This window comes from Bombus huntii, chromosome 6 (genome assembly GCF_024542735.1).
Source record: "Bombus huntii isolate Logan2020A chromosome 6, iyBomHunt1.1, whole genome shotgun sequence".
Taxonomy (NCBI): Eukaryota; Metazoa; Arthropoda; class Insecta; order Hymenoptera; family Apidae; genus Bombus; species Bombus huntii.
In genome coordinates, this window is record NC_066243.1 from 7,860,021 (window position 1) to 7,882,472 (window position 22,452).

General features: G+C 33.6%; 2 protein-coding genes across 2 annotated transcripts; one reads left to right on the top strand and one right to left on the bottom strand.

The window, feature by feature from the left end:
* Nucleotides 1-192: 192 nt before the first annotated feature.
* LOC126867201 (solute carrier organic anion transporter family member 1A5) lies at nucleotides 193-6,304 on the top strand. The gene is made up of 10 exons (XM_050621455.1): nucleotides 193-335; nucleotides 1,080-1,340; nucleotides 1,736-1,945; nucleotides 2,205-2,463; nucleotides 2,890-3,031; nucleotides 3,105-3,396; nucleotides 3,498-3,690; nucleotides 3,772-4,027; nucleotides 4,227-4,668; nucleotides 5,321-6,304. The coding sequence occupies exons 2-10, from the start codon at nucleotides 1,082-1,084 to the stop codon at nucleotides 6,223-6,225; spliced, it is 2,958 nt and encodes a 985-aa protein (XP_050477412.1). The 5' UTR covers nucleotides 193-335; nucleotides 1,080-1,081; the 3' UTR covers nucleotides 6,226-6,304.
* A 980-nt stretch (nucleotides 6,305-7,284) lies between these two features.
* Nucleotides 7,285-19,107, bottom strand: LOC126867200 (solute carrier organic anion transporter family member 74D-like). Its single transcript, XM_050621454.1, has 8 exons — nucleotides 18,765-19,107; nucleotides 17,431-18,045; nucleotides 16,812-16,921; nucleotides 13,978-14,417; nucleotides 12,404-13,079; nucleotides 10,916-11,297; nucleotides 9,898-9,999; nucleotides 7,285-9,555 (listed from the first exon to the last, which is right to left on the bottom strand). The coding sequence occupies exons 2-8, from the start codon at nucleotides 17,759-17,761 to the stop codon at nucleotides 9,434-9,436; spliced, it is 2,163 nt and encodes a 720-aa protein (XP_050477411.1). The 5' UTR covers nucleotides 17,762-18,045; nucleotides 18,765-19,107; the 3' UTR covers nucleotides 7,285-9,433.
* Nucleotides 19,108-22,452: the final 3,345 nt, after the last annotated feature.

A 22,452-nucleotide genomic window follows, 5' to 3' on the forward strand; every position in this document is an offset into this window, starting at 1 on the left:
ACGAGTATTACCGTCTCCTATTGTAGCACATGCGTATATTACACTCTACCTTTATCGAAAGATATCTGAGCAGCGTATCTGTAACAAGATAACGTGCGTCGACTAAAAGTGCCTCGCCTCTGGTCTCACGTTAGTAGGTTTGCGCTTTATTAACCCGTTTTCGTGAAACGAAACAAACCGTGCAATCGAACGTGATAAAACGACTCAAAACCCAGTTGTGATTGATGCCAACATGTGATTGCACATCGAGTTTTCGTGGTTACATCGATACAGACATCGGCGTGTTCATCAGTGCGTAAAAATAGAAGTTGTTGATCGATCGACTTCTCACAAAAGTAAGTTAACAAAGGCTACTGAAATGGTCAATAAAACTGAACTAGTTTTTGATATACGCGTCGTAAACGATAAATAATTTATATGTAAAATGCTGATTATGCCGAATACGACGATTCTCCGGTACAGAGAATCTCAGTAAAAATTAAACTACGAGTTCTAAGAGACGTCACCAGGTGATTCATCGTGACACATAAATCGCTAGACACGTGAAATACATTGCTAATTGAATTACAACTGGTGTTACACACACACATATATATATATGTAGGTAATAGCAGAATTGATCATTAACCCATCAAAAATGACGAAATACGAACGAAATATTGTCATGTTTTTACACTTAGAATTACTCGTTGTATTACTTTTGTTTAACATTTATTATATTACAAAGTTGTGGAGTATGTAATTCAATATTGCTTTAATAGTCTTCAAAACCTACTGAAGTATGAAACATTTTAATTCTGCTAGCAGAGTACAATGTAGATATTTATTATATTTGTTATATCCAGTCGGTAAATTTAATATCTATCTATTTTGAAAGAATATTAACACAAACATGTTATCGTACGTGTTTGCAAGGAAAATTAAAAGTGGTATTTCAACATTAGCGGAGATTTAAAAATTCAGTAATAAATATATGTATATTTATTTTCTTTATGTAGCGTGACCAACTTTATTTATAATGTAAACAGAAGAAACGTAAAAACACCGCAAATACTTTATCAGTTGATCTTATTTTAAAGGAATGGCTATACATCTTCAAGAAGTGATGCGATCAGAAGTGGAGGGTGGCCTTGCTGGTCCAGCTAATCCGATACCGAATCAGTCGATAGATTGCGGTTGTGGACTACTACCATGTCCGAAATTAGCAAAATTTGCAACTCGCCGACTTTTCGTTGGCTTACTCTCATGGGTTGGCTTGATTCAAGCCGCTGCTTACGCGTATCTTTTCATAACAGGACCTACGATCGGAAGAAGATTTCAATTTGATCCTTATGTAATGGGCATGTATTCCTAAAATTCCTATCATCGTACAAATGCTTTTCGCCACTAGATTTCAAATATTTGTTCAAATTCATATGTTTCTAAACATAATTAAAGAAATAGAACCTAAGCCGAGAATCATTTCATCTCTTAGACATTACAAAGAGTACACAATTTTGAATATTTTATATATTTTATATCTTGTGCATTCTGTGCATTTTTGTTCCACTAAATTCACTGTAAATGCATATAAATCCGGGGTCTATTCGTAACTATGACGAAGATTTTTACCGGCTTTTGTATATTATACCACAATTCTGTGAAATAAAGTTTCAAAAGTATTTTTAGTACGAACGTTAAGACAGAAATTTGGAGATCAACGATAATCACTAATTACTATCCTTGAATGTTGCAGAATGGGTACTTATAATATCTGATTTGACACCTTTCCTTCTTGGAATAGTCGTTGCATATTGGGGTGATAGAATTCACAGAGCTGCATGGATTGGCGGTATAGTTCTTTTGCAAAGCATTTCGTATTTTATTATGATAATTCCTCATCTGACGCATCAGACCAAAGTTATCGAAGAAACCGAAAACATGACACATATGTCGATATACGCAGGTGAATAATACATATTAATAATACATTTCTTATTCGATCATTATCAATAGACTTATGTATTCGTGAGTAAATTCATTTTCTTATACATTTACAAATACGATTAATTTCTCGTATCAGTTAATAGAATAAGAAGCATTGAAGTTTCGTTGGAAACACAATTTTTCTAAATTATAAATTATAATTTACACCTAGTAATAGGATATTGATGTATTACATAATAAAAGAAGAGAAGTACAACTTTTAACATATCATTTTACAGATGATAGTCGAGATCTATGTTTCGACGCTTCTTCTAGGATTGTTGCAAAGGAGAGTCAGCCCTGTTATTTCACATTTTCAATGATCTTCGTTGTACAAATTATATCTGGTATTGCGAACATTGCGTACTTTGCGTTGGGTATATCCTATTTAGACGATAATACAAAGAAAAAACACATAGCTGCTTTCATTGGTGTTCTCATTTCTGCGAAGATTTTCGGCATTCTTCTAGGATCTATCCTGGCGTGGATTTGTCTCAGGTGAGCTAAATTTCTAATTTATACATATATATATATATATATCAGAAATATATATAATGTGCCTTATTTAAAATTCTATAAATAGCAAACTAACATTCAATTAGAAAGAAATAACGACTTCAAATGTTCATAGAATTAACGAAAATTCATTCGAATTAAAATTATAAATAAAATGTATTACTTATGTTTCATTGTAATTTACGCAAATTCGATTATTTTATAACCTTTTAAAGGCAGATACCACTGTAAAGTTCTGCATATATGATATTCTAAAAAAAATATTGAAAGTTATTGAGCACCAATGTTCTGGTAAAAGCCAGAATAACGATATCCAAAATTATTTTTTAATAAATCAAAATTTAAAATACTGATATAACTTACGCAAAATATATATTCAATGCTTTGTGAAAACTTTTATTCATACAGAGTCGACGCAGTGACTTTGAGCTTGATAAAGTCCTACAGAGAACAAATCGGCGCATGGTGGTTAGGGTTACCAATTCTAACGATACTACTCATAGTTCCTGGTTTGCTTCTTTCATGGTTCCCTCAAATGCTACCATCTGAGGTGATTATCTAACTATTTTTGCCTGTTTAATGATACTAAACACGTATCTATAAAACGATATTTCTTCCACTAGGTTGTCGAAAAAGCTGCTGCCTCGTTATTACATAGTTCCAACAATCAAAATCGAACATCTCGCAGATTGGTTAGCCGAAAAGCTGGTAATTCCAATTTCTGGCCATCGGTCGGTAGACTGCTCATTAATAAAACTTTGATTTGCCAAGTCGTTTCTTGTAGTCTTTACGTTATGGCGATTGTGCATTTTATTAGTTTCGAAAATCTCATTGCGCAATCAAGATTTCACGTACCGAAGCCAAGTGGGATGTTACTCGGCTTCGAGGATCCAGCTTCGTCAAGATTAATATTAAGTAGGATACGAATTACATCTCAGTATAATTTTGAGATACAATTTTGAGATATAACAATGTCGTATAACGTATGACTAAGTTAACGTATTACCTATTTTCAGATATCTTGAAACCTATTCTAGTCGCCTTGATCGTGATCGTTTCTGGCCTAGTTATTTCGAAGGCGAAACCTGGTGCTAAGTGTATCATTGGTTACAGTATCATCGTCGTACTTTTAGCATCTGTAATTATTTTCTCATTGTCTGCCTCAACTTGTGAGAAAAAGCCTATTGTTGGTACCACTAGAAACGGATCGTAAGTACATCATCAGCAAATGGAATAGCTAATTCAATAATCATTTTAGTCATTATTATTCAGTATATATTTTTTTTTTAGTCTCGTCCTGTTGAAGTATTGTAACAGAAATTGCGGCTGTTCGTATGACGCTGATTTTCGTCCAGTCTGCGATAACAAAGGCACCTTTGTCTTTTATAGTCCTTGTCACGCTGGATGCACTTCTTCCAAATTTATAAATGGCGTAACAATTTACAGTGGTTGCAGCTGCATAGAAGAAGAGATAGGAATGGAAGTGGAAGTGATCGATGGACCTTGCACTTCTACTAGTTGTCAAAATAATTGGATACTTTTCGAGGCAAGTATCTTGCTATTCCTTGAAATGTTATATATCTTTCCAATTTCTCTCGTTTTTTTTTTTTTGTTCATCTCTTTTTCTAAATTACAATTTTTAATTTTCTAAATTTCGAAACCCTAGGATTTCATAAATTTAGCTCTTTAACATAGTTACGTAGCAACGATTATAATTTAGTCAATGATAGTTTTCTCTCCTTTAGTCCGGAAGTCTGTTGACGTGCATATTAGTTGCATCAACTTTCGTGGGAGATATATTGATAATCTTGAGATCAGTCAACACGCAGGACAAGGCCATCAGCATAGGCTTGTGGATGTCGTGCTTGGCTATACTTGCGAATATTCCCGGAAAAATTCTTTACGATGTGATTGCAAATCTAACGTGCCGACATTGGGGAACTCAAAGATCTGTGTGCCATCTCCATGATGGCTTGAAGCTTGGCAACTATCTGTGCTACATGACAGGTTCACTATTAGTTCTGTCTGTCATATTGAAAACCCTAGTGTGGTTCTTCTGCAGAGACTTGGAGCTTTATATTCAGAAAGACGAAGAACCAGCAGCAGCGACTGAACTGAGAAAATTGATGCGCAATCCTGACGTTGCGACTAGTCAACAAGAGGAACCAACTAAGCCTGACCATGATAGTAAGTACATTGGCAACCGTGATTTGTAGAACATCAGCCTTCTCAAGTATTTAATAATTAATAATCTAATAATTTAATAATTAAACTTAGAAAAACTTTCAACTGATGTTAAGAACAACTACCATTTAACGCAAATCTATTATAATTCAAGATGTATTTAACTTGAAGCCATGATTGTTCAGAAAAATATTCTAAAGCTCTTATATGTTATGATTAAATATTACGGAACGGAATTTTTCTTCGTATATATAATTTTATTTAAATTACATCGATACAATGTTATCTGATCTTTCATATGTAGCGATATTTGTATCGTGTCGTAATTAAACAATTAGACAAGCCGTGAAATAATGCATAAACACTTTTGGAAGTAATAAACATAGAAGCATGTTACGAAAATCAGAAATGCAAGAAGAATTTCAACGACTGATTAGTTTGTCATAAGTCTAAAAATATATTATCGTGAACTTCGTAAATTTCAAAGACCCCAGTGAAGAAAGAAATAATAGCGAAAAGAAAGAATATTAATTAAATGCTTGGCATCCCTTTCCTAACCGCAGTGTTAGAAAAATCGTAAATGAAATGTCGTATTGATGCAGCTTTTATCTTTACTAAGAAGTGGAACGATTAAATTAAAACCATCCTTTTTTAGATGACACGCCAGTTCGAGTAGATATCGCGAACGAGGAATTGAATATATCAACGAGGTCCCTAAATGAAAGTCTGTCAAAGAAGAATGAGGAAGAAGAGGAAGACAAGAGTGAGGAAACAACTCTGAAATATGGTCCCATCGGTCCTGGGGATCGTCGAACGGACTCAAAATCATCGCTGAATCAAACGACGCAAAATCGAAAGTCAATGATTCGAAACTTACAGTCGGAGGACGAGTTAAGTTCTAGCGACGAAGAAAGCAAAAAAAAATCGAGTCCAAGGATAGCATACAAGCCGTTGAATCTCGATTCCGATGTAGAAAGTGATTTAAGCAGCGTGGAGCCAAGATCGCGGAAGCGTATTATGGGGAAGGACTACGATTCTGTTTATACCAGCGATCGCAGCTCTTCCGCGAAAAGCTCGCTCTTTAGACGTGAATTTCCTAATCCGGATAACTACGGGGATCCGAGACAAGCGAAACACATAGATGGTTCTTCGGAAACCAGCAGTTTCAAATTTTCGAGAAAGAGGCAAGACGTTGAGGTACAGAAGAAGGGAGATTTCAACGAAGTTGGTATACCAATAGTAGATGTTCCTGTTTCGCGTGCTTCCGCGAAAGGTGTAAAATCACTTATTGATCGATATGAACTAAACGCTGAACAGCAAACCGAAGAAGGCGAAGAGTCCTTCAGATCAAGTGAAAACGGAACTCACATGGAAAGTAAAATAGGGATCCCGCTAGTAGCTATGGCACCGAAAAGACCTCTCTCGAGGAGTCAATATTCATCAGGGTTCGGCAGCTTAACGGATGGTAAGATTCCTGCAAATCGATCCGAATCCCGCGAAAGCGTTAGCACAAAAGCATCTAGTAAAGGCAGTCTAGGAACACTGCGCACTGATCTCTGATGTACAACTATGTTACATATCAGTTCTCTATTTTGAAATTTTATACGAAAATCTATAAAGACACTTTATTTATTTAACACTTTTGGCTAGTTTTCTTTATCTGTCGAATCTTAATTCTATAATACGCACAATTATTCATAAACCGTTAAAGCGTGAGCTACCACGTAAAAGTAAGTTCTTTAATCTTAATGAAATCATATGTTATGAAATCATATGTTGCAAAAAATTTGTTTCGCTGAATTGTAGTTTCGTAAAGTAACATATAACTAATTGAATCTTTGTAGAATAGAAGGAGTATAAGTAAATTAATTAAAATACTTCTAAGTACAGGTAAATAAGAATTAAAGAGAGTATTTTGTATATCAAAGATAGTTTTAAGCAAATAATTTTGCCTGAAATTTCAGAAAAATGCTCAAAAAATTATTAATATCATAAAAATACGTTTTTTTATGACTTTTGAAGACTAAATTCTTTGCATTTAAAGAAAAAGATGTAACTTAAGAATAATATAAAAATGTATAAAGTATCTCCTTCTATTAGAAGGAGGAAGTATAATGCGACGTGCAAAGATAAAATATAAATTTTTCCCAAACTTGCTTTCCAAATTTTACGAGGTCAGTATTATTTATTAGCATGAAAGTATATTTTTTTAGGAAAAGAATATATTTTTCCTATTATATTGTATAAACATAAACTAGTGCTAAAGTTCAATCATATCTAATTTTTTAAAACTGTCTTGAACACCAAACAAGTGATCAAGTTTTTAAATAACATTAACAAAGGAGTAATTTTTGGATATTTAGAAAAATATGCAAGTTATATTTTTTTATTGGTAATTATCTATATCGGAGGAATGAAAACAGTTCGCTATACAATACCATTATAACCACGACTGACCAAAACAGATATAGAAAGTACAAATTTACAGGTGATTGACAATAATTTGAATTTGGTAAAAATTTTCAGTAGAAGAATATTAGCGATCTACAGACTATATCTATACTATAAAAAGATTTATAGGAAAAAAATATAGCAGTCAGAATTTCCATAAAATTCCAATTCAATTAAATCGATTGATTATTAATGTTTAGAGTACAATGAAAATTACAGTGTTTAGCTGTAGAACTCAAACATAATTAACTCGATCTATTTCCACTGATAATGAATCGGCGAAAAAAAGTGGAGCGGTTAAGATAACATACGGTCAGTTATCCTAAAAGTATCGTTACTTTATTTTTAGTTTAATTCTTCTGTGGTATTGGATTTTCTAGTACTCGAGTGGAAATTTATATTTACTATCAAGCGAAATGATCAAGATTATTGAAAGTCGATAACAAATTTATGAAATATATTAAGTACAGGTTTTCTTCGTCTAAAAATATAGATGAATTTCGTACTTCATTAGAATCTGTTAGAAAATAAATATTTTAGATTTATGTTCATGTAACACATCTATTTCATATTAAAAAAAAAGAAACAAATTGACATAACTAATCACCGATACGTATCAAGAAAGACTGTATGACCACAATTAATTTTATATAACACTGCCAACGACGAACGAATTAAAATAAAATTAAAGAGTAATCGGAAAAATTAAATTGTTCATATATATGACGATGCATTTCATATATATTCATATAATTAATAATAATATCTAAAATTATAGTAATTTCTTTATTTAGAAATATTTTTATATAAACACTGTATAATATGTCCATTTTTATTTAATTTTATGTATTTCAGGCAGAATATACCTAACTTACCTTAATAAACTGTTTTATACACTGGTTATGTATTAAAAATGTGACTCAACAAAAATATAATAAAAATTTTGACTCAAATTGTTATTCTTTGATATATCTATGTATAAAATACAAATACTACAACGTTCAATATATATATCTGTTAAATTCTTTTATATATTTATTACGAAATTATTCAAATATGTTATTAATTAACTTGTTCGTCTCATTTATTTGTTCTTGAATGGTTTATACAATCGCGTAAATCAAACAAAAATGAAAATCAATCACCAAATTTTGAACTGTAATTGTGCAAATAAATGTACCATTTTAATTCGTTAATTAGAAAGTAGGTATATATAGGTATATAGTATCTCTTTCGAATTTCAAAAATAAAGAATCATCCTTACAAATAGTCGGCTGGTTTTAAATACAGATTGGTGTAGATAAAATTGTTTTATTGAAACACGTGTATATACTATTAAAATAAAAATTTCAAAATAATAAGTTTCTATTTCAAATTGAAATCCCCTAATTTATTGCTTTTTTCTATTGTTAATGATATCAATTTCATTTTTAACAGGGATTGTTTACGACAACAGAATTCCACATAACACTGTATCTTTATTAAGTGACATTCTTCCGAGTTGTGCTGCAAATAAAAATTAAATATACCTGAATGTTTTCATACTATGTACTTTTATTAATTTCCTTCTTCTTTAACGATTTAAAAAAGTCAATTGACAGATTATTTGCAACCAATCGAACCTCGATATTAATACGATATAATTTCAATAACTCCTCAACTTTTGCGTTCGAGTTTATGTTACGTAAATTAGTTTGCTTCGAGTAAAAAATATATGTATATATATAATGATCGTATTCGAACAGATTTTCATCTTAATATTATTCTAAAACATGGCAACGCTTCATTGATTTGAAGAAACACGATACATTACGCTACGCTATTCGATTAAAAATTAAAAAAAAAACCTCCTTTCACCAATGGATTGAAAGTTTTATCTTTAGACTATATTTTGTACACGAAACGCAGGTTTATAACTAATTCGAATGTCTCGTACTGTTATTGGTGAGCCTCTTTACATTCGTATTTTCTTACGCTGTTTGTATCTGATAGGAGGGTGTCAGGCTTCTCATAAGCGATGAAAACTATTATTAATTGTGGTAATAAAACGGGGACAGTAAAAAATGAAATTCATTTTCTTCTTCAAATACTATGCCTCACGAGTGAACTAGTCAACAGTAAGTTCTACCTGAGGTACTACGAGCGTTTAAATATCCAAAAAGTTGCTTAAGGTACTTGTAAAGTCTTTATTCGTCGGCTCTCCTTTTTTCCAACGCTCCCGTCTTTTTTTTCTCTTCACGAATGACTTCGCCCCTCAACCTTAACTCCACATTTCCTTGAAACGAAGCGATCTAGCTCGATCGTTGGTGGCTCAGTTTCAAAGTGTCTCTCCCGATTCTTCGGCTATGTCTTTCAGCTCGATCTCCTCGTCGAAGATTTTTACGTCTTTCACGAAATACCAGACACCCACGTCAAACAACGTACCAATCGTTACGAACGCTAAGAAGAAAAATATCATAATGCTAACGAACTTATCTTGCGAGACGGATTATTATTATTCTAAAGGTAGAATATTATGTAGCATAAATCGAAATTTCAAGCGATATTTGATACAAAATAAAATTCGTGCGATTTTTGGCATTTTCACAATAATACCATATTTTCCATTTACTTTTCCATTTATTCATAAGTGCAATAAAAGAATTAAAGGCATTTCGATAACGAGCGTAAATGCAAAAAGGCGCACGAAATTGTTTTGATATATGATTTTATTATTTTGGAAGTGAAATATTTGCTAAGTCTGAGTTAACATTTCCAAAACGAATCGAACAACAAACTTACTGGCTGCTGTAAAGTTCAGTAGATATCTCAACGTTTCCCCGTTATAGAGCCAACAATTTCCTGTACCTGAACATGTTTTTCCCCAAACAAGACACGTTTTATCTGTGGGCAAATATGTAAGGAGAAATATTTAGCCAATCTTTAGTCGAATAAATGACAGACACACGTTAAACAGAAAACGGAAATATTCAATGTATATGTAAATAAATATTTGATTTCTTGTGATTAAATACAGATTATTTCCTAATGTTACAGATTGAACATCACTTTGAATAATATAGTCTAAATTTTTCATTCATTAAAATAAATTTTCCATCTCTTACATGACAATTTGAATTTGTGTTATTTCGTTTGTCACAACCTGTTTTATATACTTTACTATTGTACTTTCTGTATGTCGGCTATCCTAGTTCATTTTCGACAATGATTGCCAATATGTTCTGTGAGGCTAAATAATAAGAAATTATTCTAGAAGTATTTTTCTTTTCTGAAGCCACATTAAAAAATTATAACAGTAAAAATCCTCACATCATATTATCGTCACAGAGGATCAATACAAAATCTTCGTACGAAAATTAGTATTTTTAAAAGTCTAACATTGTAAAATTAAGTGCTGTTGGAAACAGAAATATCGTTCCCTCTCTTTTACACATTTATTATAATCTTTTTAAGGCACCAAAAACAGGCACCAAATGGTCTATGTTTATGTAAATATTTAATATCCATATCATACCGTAAAACTTTATCATATACAGTAGACATATTTATATCAAACTCTCTCGCATTAAATATAAGTTCTAATGCAATTTATATCATACACTTTTAATCTACCATAAAAATAATATTCGATAAATTAAATATTACGTTCTAAAATTCTATTAGCTATAGTAAATTTAGTAAAATTCGATAACATCTACTTATATTTATAGAACGTACTGACAATGTTCAGTCGAAACCAATCGAAACGCCATATGGTATAGAGAAAAAACTTCTATTCTCTTTAAATAACGTGTCTTACCTAAAATAAATCCAAACAAGATGGGAGATGGTATGAACGCAAATAAGCTCATAATCATTAATCCAAAGCCCATAGCCACTGTTTTATCCTTCTCATCGACGCACCTAACGGAAACTAAGAAGTTCGACGCCCTTCCAGTCGCGCCACTGAACTTGAGCAGACAAACCACAGCCAGAAAGACGTAAAATTTATGCATACAATCCACGGGACAGGCTCCCGGTACCGCGGTGCCTAAAGGAGCTGACCCATCAGGTTCTGGAGTCTCAAGCGGATCCTCTGTTGTATACGTAAAATTATTGTTTGCAAACAAAAATGGCAAACGTGCGAATTTTGGTTTGATACAGCTACACTCCGTGTACATCTTACTACCATTAGCCTGCATCTAGAAATAATTGGATAGAAATGTAACGATTACGCATTTACAAAATTAATAAATTATTAAAATTTGAAATTAAAATACGCGTCTAAGTTATAATTTTCTTTTTCTTTTAATCGTCTTATTTAAATACAAACGTTTATTACGAGCTGAGTATTTAAACGTTATTCGAATTAGAAGATTAGGGGAAAACGGAGAATGTTTTCAATTTTTCTTTTTTCATTTAAATAAGTAATTCCACAGGATTACTTTCCTCTTATCTTTCATATCATGTAATACCTGTCTATGTTGCTATGGATATTTTTGAATGTGTGCATATGTTGAATATCCTTTACAAAAACATCATCTGTTTCATTGCTATTTCGCTATTATTAAATCCTCCTTTAACTCTTTCAATGATTTCTTCGTTAATTATATTTTTCAATCTGTCCAGTGTATCGTTCAAATATATTAATATATTATATAATATATAATATATATTAATATAATAATATATATTAATAATTATATATTAATATAATAATATATCAAATATATTATTATATTTCATACTACCTGCTGTAATTTCATGTACTCTATTGGCATTGTCATCGTGTACACTACATTCTGTTCTCGACATTAAACAGGCATATTTAGAATATACATATATTCGCTTTTCTCTACTGACCGATGTGGTTTGGATAATCGAACGACCGATTCGAATCGAAAATCAAGGTCCTATTGTATCTCGATATCGAAATAACTGACCTTGTTTTTATAATAATAGAAACTTGCAATGTTCGACTGACAGACAAATTAATGTAATATATAACAATTATTTCTTTGTCCATAATTTTTCTGACACCTAATAGAAGCATAAACCTCATACTGTAAAGGATATAGTTAAATTCATTAAATCTTGTTCCTTTACGGATGAACTTTCGAAGCAAAACTATTTTATCACGTTCCTCGTTTTTCCCTTTTGTCCTTAAATAATATCCGCGACTTGGACTTTTAAACAAAATCGTAGAAAATAAAATAGATGATGCAGTAAAAGCGTTAGTTTAGAAATAGTTTCAATACTTCGATAAAAAAGGTATTAATTTAAATTTAGAAAAAATGCGATATCGAACCTTCATATTGCGACATCCAGCGTGACAAGCTGATATAAAGGTTTTCCCATGTTCCGAGCAAACAGGATTGTAAGTAACGTAATCGCAATGACATTGTTCGTTACACGGTAGTAGAGTCTTCAAGGCGCCATCCGGTTGAACTGTAATTTGATTGTCGTTGGCGGAACAGCCAAGGAACGCGTAAGAGATCATCCCTACAACCGATATAGCGCCAACCATCACGTTCCACGCGGCTAAATATCTGGCCTTGGGTTTATACTTGGAGATGATTAAACCGGACAGAAGAATTCCAAAAGCACTGAAGACCAAACCGACTGTTCCAGTAATTAACGAGGAAACGGAAGCGGATTGTTTGTACTGTGTTTCAATATATTTCGGCATAAAAATCCAGTAAGGCATGTATCCCATAAAGTAGAAGACAGTTGCTAGGTTGTTACACATTAAGGTAGTGTTCGTTAGCAGCCGCTTGAACGTCCTCAACATGTCCGCGATAGAGGCGGGTAACTCTGGTTCCTCGTCGTCTTTTATATTGCTTGCCGATTTGTTTCGCTCCAACGCTAATGCTTTACGGGCTGCAGCTCTGGGCAGCGTTTTGGGGAAAAGCGCGATGATGCTTGCGAAGACGAAAAGAAGGAACGCTAGGATAATCCAACCCAGCCACCAGGCACCTAACCACCTATTAACGTTCAAGCATCAATAAGTTCATCTTATTAATAGAAAATATAGATATACTAATAGAAAACTTAACTAGCAGTGTAACTACTGCTATCAAATTTATTTTGCGCACGAATTATATATGTTTTTTATATGATCCGGTGGTAACGTATTTTATTATAAACAATCAAATTATTTAAGAACTTCATGGTGCATCTATCACTTTATACTGTTATCGTAACATCAAAGGTATTCAAAACTTTATGGATATTTGATTTAGATAACTATAATTGATTTCTTGATCTCGCCGATCGCTCCTGATCTGACTGATGAATGACTTCCATGACAGTTAACGCGTTAAGTATGATAGAATTCCTTATTGATATTTTGTTGTAATAAATGAGAGAGATTCACATATATCTTTAAAGACATATAAAGGAAAGTTTTAATTTATAGTTATATAACAGACTGAGTATTCTAATGGTGTAACCAAAATTTTGAGAATATGCTCAATAATAATTTCCAATTCTTAGAAGTATCATCCGTTTATGTAACTTTATGGTCACTTAATATTCCGTTTCTCATTCGTTTTACTGATACATCGGCGTTTTTATAATAATAATATAATTTAAAATAATAATCGTACAACATTGTTCTATCAAAAATGGCAGAAAATTATGATTTCAGTTATAAACGTAAATTAGTTGTACATATAATATAGATATTAAAAAGGAAAGCCATGTGTTTAAATACTTTTGCGAATCATTGTGCTAATAGTATCATATATATTTCAATTTGATATTCTGAAATTTGACTTTAAGTGATTTTATTACTCTGTCACTCACTATTTTCTAACGATGTTATTTTTCATTGCAAAAAAAATCGAACTACCCATCTGTTTTATGAATTATTTAGCGTACCTTGGATCCTGTGTTGTAATCGTAGGCGTTAATGTAGGGCTGATGTAGAATTTGAGGGCAAACGAAGCTAGACCATAACCAATGGCCGGCCCCAACATTCTCAAGAAGTACGAAAAGCTGATTAGAGCTGGCGTCTTTGACTTTTGTATATTATCGTCCATGTAGGATACTCCTAAAGTATAATAAAGTGAGCCACCAACTCCTGATACTAGCTGTGCTATAAACAGCAACACTTGAGGCGCGAAATTTCCATCGTCATCGTCGCATTCATTCTCTCGACTCTCCTTCCCGAAACATAAAAACTTCCGGTATTTATCAGGTATATGACTCGAGTTTTCAGCTTGCGGTTTCGCTCCGTATTCTTTCGTGAGCAGAAGAGCGTCTTCTCCGGGACCATATAAGAAATGCGGCAGCATCGTTAAACAGCAAAAGAGAACTACCTAAAGAACAAAGCAAGTAAATTTTTTTATTACTTCCTACAATAGGAATAATTCGTTTGTTTCATAAGTTGTTAGCATTAGTTTAATTACGATATTAAAATATGAATATTATCGATGACCAATGTTTGACACACTAATAACTGCTGACGTGTTATTACGTCTTTCGTAACAAAGTTACATTTTTCAGTGTCATAACTACCATACTTAGAAATAAGTGAAATTTATATCTTTTCCTTTTCTGTATTTATTCCATATCAAGCCAATTATTATTTTTTCACTTTGTGCTGTTGATAGTCGTAAGTACAGAGATAGTAGTTGTAAAAAATCTTGAAAAACGTTCATTTCCAAACTTTCCCTAATTAATCGATTAAATGCTATCTACTCAAGAAACAAGACTAAATTATCCAACGTTTGAACCGTTATTTGAGCCTACTGTAATGTGCGCATTTTTCAAGTTTCGGTCTCGCTTTAGTTTCAATCGAAAAAAAGAAGATTTTCAATATTTTAAAAATGTCCTTAACATGCGATTGAAAAGAGAAGTCATGCATATCAATAACGATACTTTCATATTTTCCTCAAATTTAAGAAATTTTCTAATGACAGAAAAGTAGATACGATTCGATCGACAATGAGCCAAAGTAAAATACTGTTAACCAATACCAAGGTACGCTACTGTTAACACTCAAATCTTTTAAGCTAATTCTGAATGATAAACCTGCCTTTGTATTCGAAAAATAGGCATAATTAGAAAATTTTGCGAAAAGAAATGGCACAATTTTCATTATATTCCACCATACTGAAACCCTGTAAATCACGTGGATGTATAGTATATTGGCGAGAGTGTCAATTTATTAAAAATTGTAAACGTGATAAAGGTATCTAGACACGATATCTTTGGTAGACAATGATTCAGTGCAATATAAAGATCAAATAAAATGAAGATTCTGAAGATTTATATTGCATATTTTTTGTGATTACTGGTTATCATGAAACGTATTGCTTTGGTAGTTTGAGTGAATACCTTAAATAAAATCAGCCTGGAAAATGCCATGCACTTCATGAAATTGTTATATCCACGATCGTTAGACACGATTGTCTACAAGTCATGTTTACCGTTACTGTTACCATGACGTTATCTAACGATTGCTCTGACAATAATTCATCGCGTATTCGACTGTCTTATGCGAGATAAACGTTGAGTAATTAATTCATCGAAAAGACGTAACGAAAGATGTTGAAGGACTCAAAAACAATCTCAAACAATTAGAATATGAATTAATCATCATTTAATAATTAATTTATGAAAAACAGCTACAAACAAATGTTATAAGGTCTATGAATTTTTATCCTATTAACATTATTCAGTTTTACGTATACATAAAAAAAAAAGAAGCATAACTTTTGTTAAATTTAATTTTCTATTTATTCTATATTGTTACATTAGAAAATCAAATATTCGATAATGATTTATTAATTTCTTAAGGGTCATTGGTTCTTAAAAAATCGATGTTTCATGGAATACGATTAGTGCAGAGTAAGCAGAGTGTAAAGATACCTTTTTACCATGCGCAAGCAATTCTTGACTGAAACTATGTCGATAGAAATTGATCCCCAGATTTTTATATGTCACTCTGGTTTATTATATACCTTTTTTCACGTAATATGTCGATATATAAATTTATCTTCAGTTTAAAAATGTTTCTACTGATAATAGTTTACAAATCAATATGAAAAGAAATAGACTAAAATAAGAAAAGAAGAAGGAGAAAAAGCAATAAATAATTTTTCTAAACGATGCAACTGAGAAGTTCTTTCAGTTACCTAAACATCGAGCGAAATGTCACTGATACGAACACGTTGTTATTCCACGTTATTTAGCATAGTAACGTCATATTTTCATACTTCCGAAAATATTAATTATGCGTAATACAACCAAGCAGAATTCTGAATGCTCCAAATAGACGTGATACAAACTGGCTTCTAACTAAACGCGAATTATTTCAACATAATTATTGAAAATACGTGACGCGAGCTGGTTCACGCATACCAGCAGCGCCTTTTCACTGCCCAATGAATGGAGTGCTTAGCTAAGCATACTGTGGCGAGAGTACGATGGAAAGAGGCGTGAATGAGCGTAGAGCTACGATTTCAACGCTTCCTAATTTAATTAAGAACTGACCAACCGCTGGTTTATGACGTCTCCTAGTTCATTCTTCGGGGCGTGTGCCGATAGTTGATAGTTTTCTCTACGGTCTTCGCGAAAGAGAGAGAGGGAGAGAGAAGAGAGAGAGAAAGAGAGAGACAGACAGAAAGAAATCAAGTACATATGTATATAAATAACTCAGGATGTTTTTAAGTGACTGTGAACGAGCAAGTTGTTTCGTTAAAACTCACAGTATAAATCCCGAATGCGATCCATCGAGGCCTGTGACCCCTTCCTGCGTAATAAGACAGGACCACGGATACAAACAGTTGCGAGATATCGTTACCCACAGAGATAAGACCTAGAAAAAAAATGCATGTTTAATGTTCTGGATCAGTGGAAATAATTAAATTGCCTCGCTCCTATTGATTCATGATATAAAGTACAAACACTCGATACACGTTAAAAAGGACATCGCATACTTCTTGTCCGTTTAGCAAATCTCTCAAAGCTATTGGATCATTCGCTATCATATGCATTATCGCAGAGAAATCGTTTTCATCCATGTCGTATTACGATACTTGGAAATATATAACTACCCTTTATATGAACCTGATTATTTAACATAAAACTTACCATATAAAGGTGTGCTTTTAAATTAAAATGAAAAGAAAAAGTTCTTTCAATGTACCTATCTAAGATCTGAATTATTCTCATTCTACTAACTGTAAAAACCTAAACTCGATCAGAAAATTTACACGCTTGTATGTATTCTACGTACAATAGTCTTTCAGCTGATGACTGAAAGTCGTGCAATGTTAGGAAGCACACCATGTTACTTCGTCTTCGTCAAAGTTTATCGATTCTCACCTGTCGTTTTCGAAGGTATCTTGAATCTTTTCTCGATGGTAGTAATGGTACCGTTGAAATACGCGTAACTCGCCGAGAATATACATCCAAGCACACCGTACAGAAACACATAAGCCTTTTTATTAGCGAATCTCTGCAGGGTCGGGCTCCGTATACACCAGATCCCGCAGGAGGTTTCGTCGGTGATGGGTAAATCTCTGAAGATGTCTTCGAGACCTCTCGAACTCGGCGTGGTAGGCGTCGTTGGGGTAGTCGGCGGCGTGGACGGTACCCTCAACAACTTCAGGCTCTCCGGCCCGTTCTTCTCGTGGTTGCTCGTGTTATTTTTCATGTTGGTCGACGACGCGTTGACTACTTAGCCACTCTGCAGCTTCGAGATCGCTCTGACCTCAATCGCTGATCGCACGTTTTCGATCGACGTCCGCTGTTCTCGCGGCCCTTGGCATCGCTTTTTTCCTTCAACACGCTCCTCGGCGCTTCTCGTTCTACTCACTCTACTTCTGTTTTACTTTTCCACGGTCACGTGTTCTCCATGTTTCGGTATCGCGCGGTTAAAGCCGATCGTGCGTCGATCTGATTCTGACACTCGATCAAGATATGTCGATGACCTTTAACCTGAAGATATACGCGGTCAGATTAGAAATCTAATGATTTTTTTTTGGACAGGATTATGAGTACACTTTCATTAATCACTCACGAAAACCTTAAGAATGACATTTCATATGTACGTTACATCTTATATTGACGTTATACGAAACGTCTTGAAGTTTGATGATACATAACAAGAACAGATGACTAATGGAAGCAGACGTTTGGAAATGTGAAAGTACGTATGTAATTACAAATTTTCTGTACCATTGTATATGCTTCAAATCGGGGGATATTCGTTTTAATTTAGATATAATCAATAAAAACAAAGTTCATTCAATGATAAAAGTAACTCCTCAAATCTTTCCTTATCTTCATATCAAAATAATTATTTGGCTTTGTCTATTTATTTGCAGTAGATTTTTGCCTTCTTTTAACCGATATCGTTAATATATTATCTTTTTACAACTATTCCTAACATTCAGTAGCGTTAACGGTAATCACCAGAGAAATCGCGAAATCTGGTTAAATCTGGCTAAACTAATTCAAATATTTGAAAAGCAATGAAAATACGTAATATCAGAAATAAATACACGAGATAAATTTCAATGGAATAAACGAATAGAACAATTTAAAAATGTGCCATGAAAACTACACGTCGAACTCGATAATTACCAATCGATGTAAATTTCGAAACGAGGCAATTGAAAAGTATGAAAGCTCTTACAAAATTCACTCACACCTACCGTAAGATAAAAAAGATTTTTTTGTCGAAACGAAAGCGATTGAGGATAATGGCTGGACCAATACCCGGAACGCCACCGAAAGGATAAGTAAAATATTTATAAGAATCCTATGGAGTGGCAGGTTCGTCTCGCGAAGCAATTACGACACGGTTCTTGCAAAATGTGTAAATGTTGTGTCCGAAAACGAACGATATTCCTTTCCGACTGAAATTGTCTTCTGAGAGCGACACAGATGAAACCGTGTTCGAAATCTCCTGCGGACCCCCACTTTCGACCCCGAAGAACCGATCGGACGACAGAGGATCACGACGCGGAGAACTGTGATGCATCTATGGTACTTCGGTTCGCGTTGCTGTTATCAAGCGGGCACATTTTCTACCTCTCTTGCGATCACATCGTGTCTCCTTCCCCTCTATTTCCTCGCTCACTGTCTGATCTACTGCCTACTCCCTTTCTCTTGCGCGCACGCCTTCTTTCTTCCTCCATTATTTGTATTCCTCTCCGTTCTTTAAACATCAGAAGAATTTATTTGTATTTGACTCCATCCTGAAAAGTCTACTTTTGATAATCTATATTTGCGGAGACATGTCGATAATGCGACCTTATAAGAATGAAAGTTACTTCGGAGCTGACTCAATGTAGACTAGAAAATTACTTTCTATATAGAATAGCTATATGGAAAACAGAGAATAGCTTGAAGAAAATTGTGGGCTAATAGAGCACTATATTGACGAGCAAAAGATCAATGACGTTTCATCGATACGATGTCTTACCGCTACTGGTAAAGTTACAATTTCCCTGTAGTAAATGGAAAGTTAAGCGATTAGATATAAAAAAGATATTTCGCTAAACAACGGCGAAACGTAGTGTTAATTTATTCCGCTGTCTCCAGCATTTATGTCTCCACGAGTGTTAAAGAATACTACAAACTCATTTTTAATAAAAATCACTCGAATGCTTCGGATGTAACCCACTAAAAAGCTGATAATACGATTCGTGATAATAATAAGATAATAATAAGTAACAAGAGGACAATATTTGATAATACGAAATGTAATACGTACTATAATGTGCTAGAGAACACCGATAAGAAAAAAATCTTCTAGCTTAATTCCAAGAAATAATTGAAACTTTATGGTAAACAGATAGGCCGGTAAAGAAAAGTACCAACGTCGGTTCTTATATGTCTATTGACAATTATGATAATATAAAGGTACATTAAGCGAAATTCGCTCCAATTATCTCATCGTCTGCTGCCTCCAATGTCTCATTCTTAAAAAGGGTATTCCCAACTAGGACTTGGTCGAAAGATACAGATCTCAGCAAGATAGACGAAGCCTCGGCTTTGGGTATGGTGTCTATGCTCGTTTCTAGTCAACCTCCGGGAGCAGAGTCTCACATTGTGAACCCATTATGATTTAATAGAGCCGACGTGATGTACACACACGCGCACACTACGCGGCTGGTAAACTCTTCCGTCTATTCCCGCGCATTGCTAATGGCACACACCAAACAGCTATACCGCTAATAGCTGGCGGTTAATTGCTGAAATTTAATTTTCCATCGAAGAATGGATCGGCCTGCGGTCGTGTTGTCGTAGTTGCTTCGACCTCGAGATACTTTGAGATTTTCCACGTTAACCTATACGATTCACGTTAATTAGTGGTCGTATACCACTGGAAAAAGAAAGCGGAAAAATACAATTACATCGCGATGAAGAATACGTTTCTACAAAGAAAGATCGCTCTTTAAAGTATTAGGTAACGGTGAAATTTCACGATGTTAGTTTGAAAGTCTTTTTCTTTGCTGCTCATAATTCGACTATGTTTATTTTATATTTATCATTGTTTCGTTAAATATAGAAACGATTATTCGATAGAGGCGATATCAGGACCAGTTCTTAACGTTCCCAGTAATTATTTTCATCGATAAAGCGCTACTGTGTCTCTTATGAGAATGTTTTCTTTGTATTTAAAAACGACGCTCATCTTTCGCTATTTTAATACCCTTTGAAATATATGAAATCTTAACTTGGTTTATTTGGACTGATTTTGCTATCCAATTTCTTAATCGTATGATTTATATAAAATTCGGCTATCGAAAAATGAAGTACGTAAAATACAAGCAGGAAGCTTTATTCGTTGACGATCCTCTTTTTCTGTTTAACAAGTAATCAACAATGTTTAACTCAAACAGTTTCGGTAACCTTGGAGTAAGAAAAATGGAAGACGTTGCGAAACCGATTGAAATCTTCTTATCACGGCTACTAAGATAATTAAACGATATTACCAACCGGCTATGAATTCTGAATGCACGTGTCTCTGCTTGCGGTAACCGAATAACGTATGTATGTAGCGTATATTCCTGATTTGTGGTTACCTTTGCGCACTAACAGAAACAAAAAAATTTAACTGACAAATAAGGAAATACGTAATGCATAGCGAACAGATGCTATCTATCATATCTAGCCGGTTCGTTTAATATTTCGGCCACTTTTACTTACCTACTTGCTAATGTTAGGAATAACGGTATCACGCCAATGTCATTCAAACACAAAGAAACGTACAAGTCACGAAAGAGTTATTAACCAATTTTGACATGACTTGTAGGAAATATCCCTCTTCTGACGTTCGTATTCTTGTTTGCAAACATATGTCAGACATTTTGTTTGTTGGCAAAAATTTACATCTACGATAAGGCGGCAATAAATTAATACACAGTATCATCTTGTCACTAAACGAGCAAAACGTTCTGATCTCGTCTTTTCCTTCTATTGCGCTAATTGGGTCTTGTAAGGCAACGATGTAATCGAACACCGAAATTCGTAATAAGATAAAAACTTCAAATCTAACGAATAAGGATAGTTATATTTTCCTAATGTTTCGTAAGTTTGCAAACTACTCCTCGAAAAAAGTATTGAAATGTGATTAAATTGTTTTTATTTCGATTCATAGGTGGATCATAGATGTTCTTTGCCAATTAGATTTGATTAGGAAAGGGTGTCAAATAATTGTAGATTTACGACGATTATGTAGACGAACACGCTGAGCACTTATGAAATTCGTTGAACGTTTTCTTCGTTTGGCGAACAGAACAATTGAAAATTCATAGCGACGAACCACTGTGCATAGTACTGTTTACTCGCCTCTCATTAAATCTTGCACAATTTATAAAATAGATGTTGAAGCTTCTTGCAAAATGACGACTACCGGCTATTTCATGGGAACAACAAATAAGACAATTGTCTGATACACGTGTAGAACTTTTAATTACTACTATCTTTCTGGCACCGTATTTAGGAAAAGTAAACGGTCGTAAAAGCACAATTCATTCTTTCGGTAAATTTAACGCATTGACAAATCTTATGAGATTAATCAAAATAAAGTAATTGACGTAATTTAAGATAACCTTTCGAATACAAGATCTCTTTCCCGTCAAACATATGACAAACGAGACAAATCAAGAGCAGAACTTGTAAATCAGTATTATATATAACCTATTTCAACAGAATTCTAATCCCTCAACATCGTTCCCTTGAAATTGCAGAAATACAGTTGATACTTTTATTTCTCGTCTCAAACGTAGATACAATCTTAAAATACCAGTTTTGTCCGTTAAACGGAGAAGCATCGACGTCTAATACTTTTTTCCTTTTTTTGGAATCGTGAAATCGAAAGTTTTCTAATAA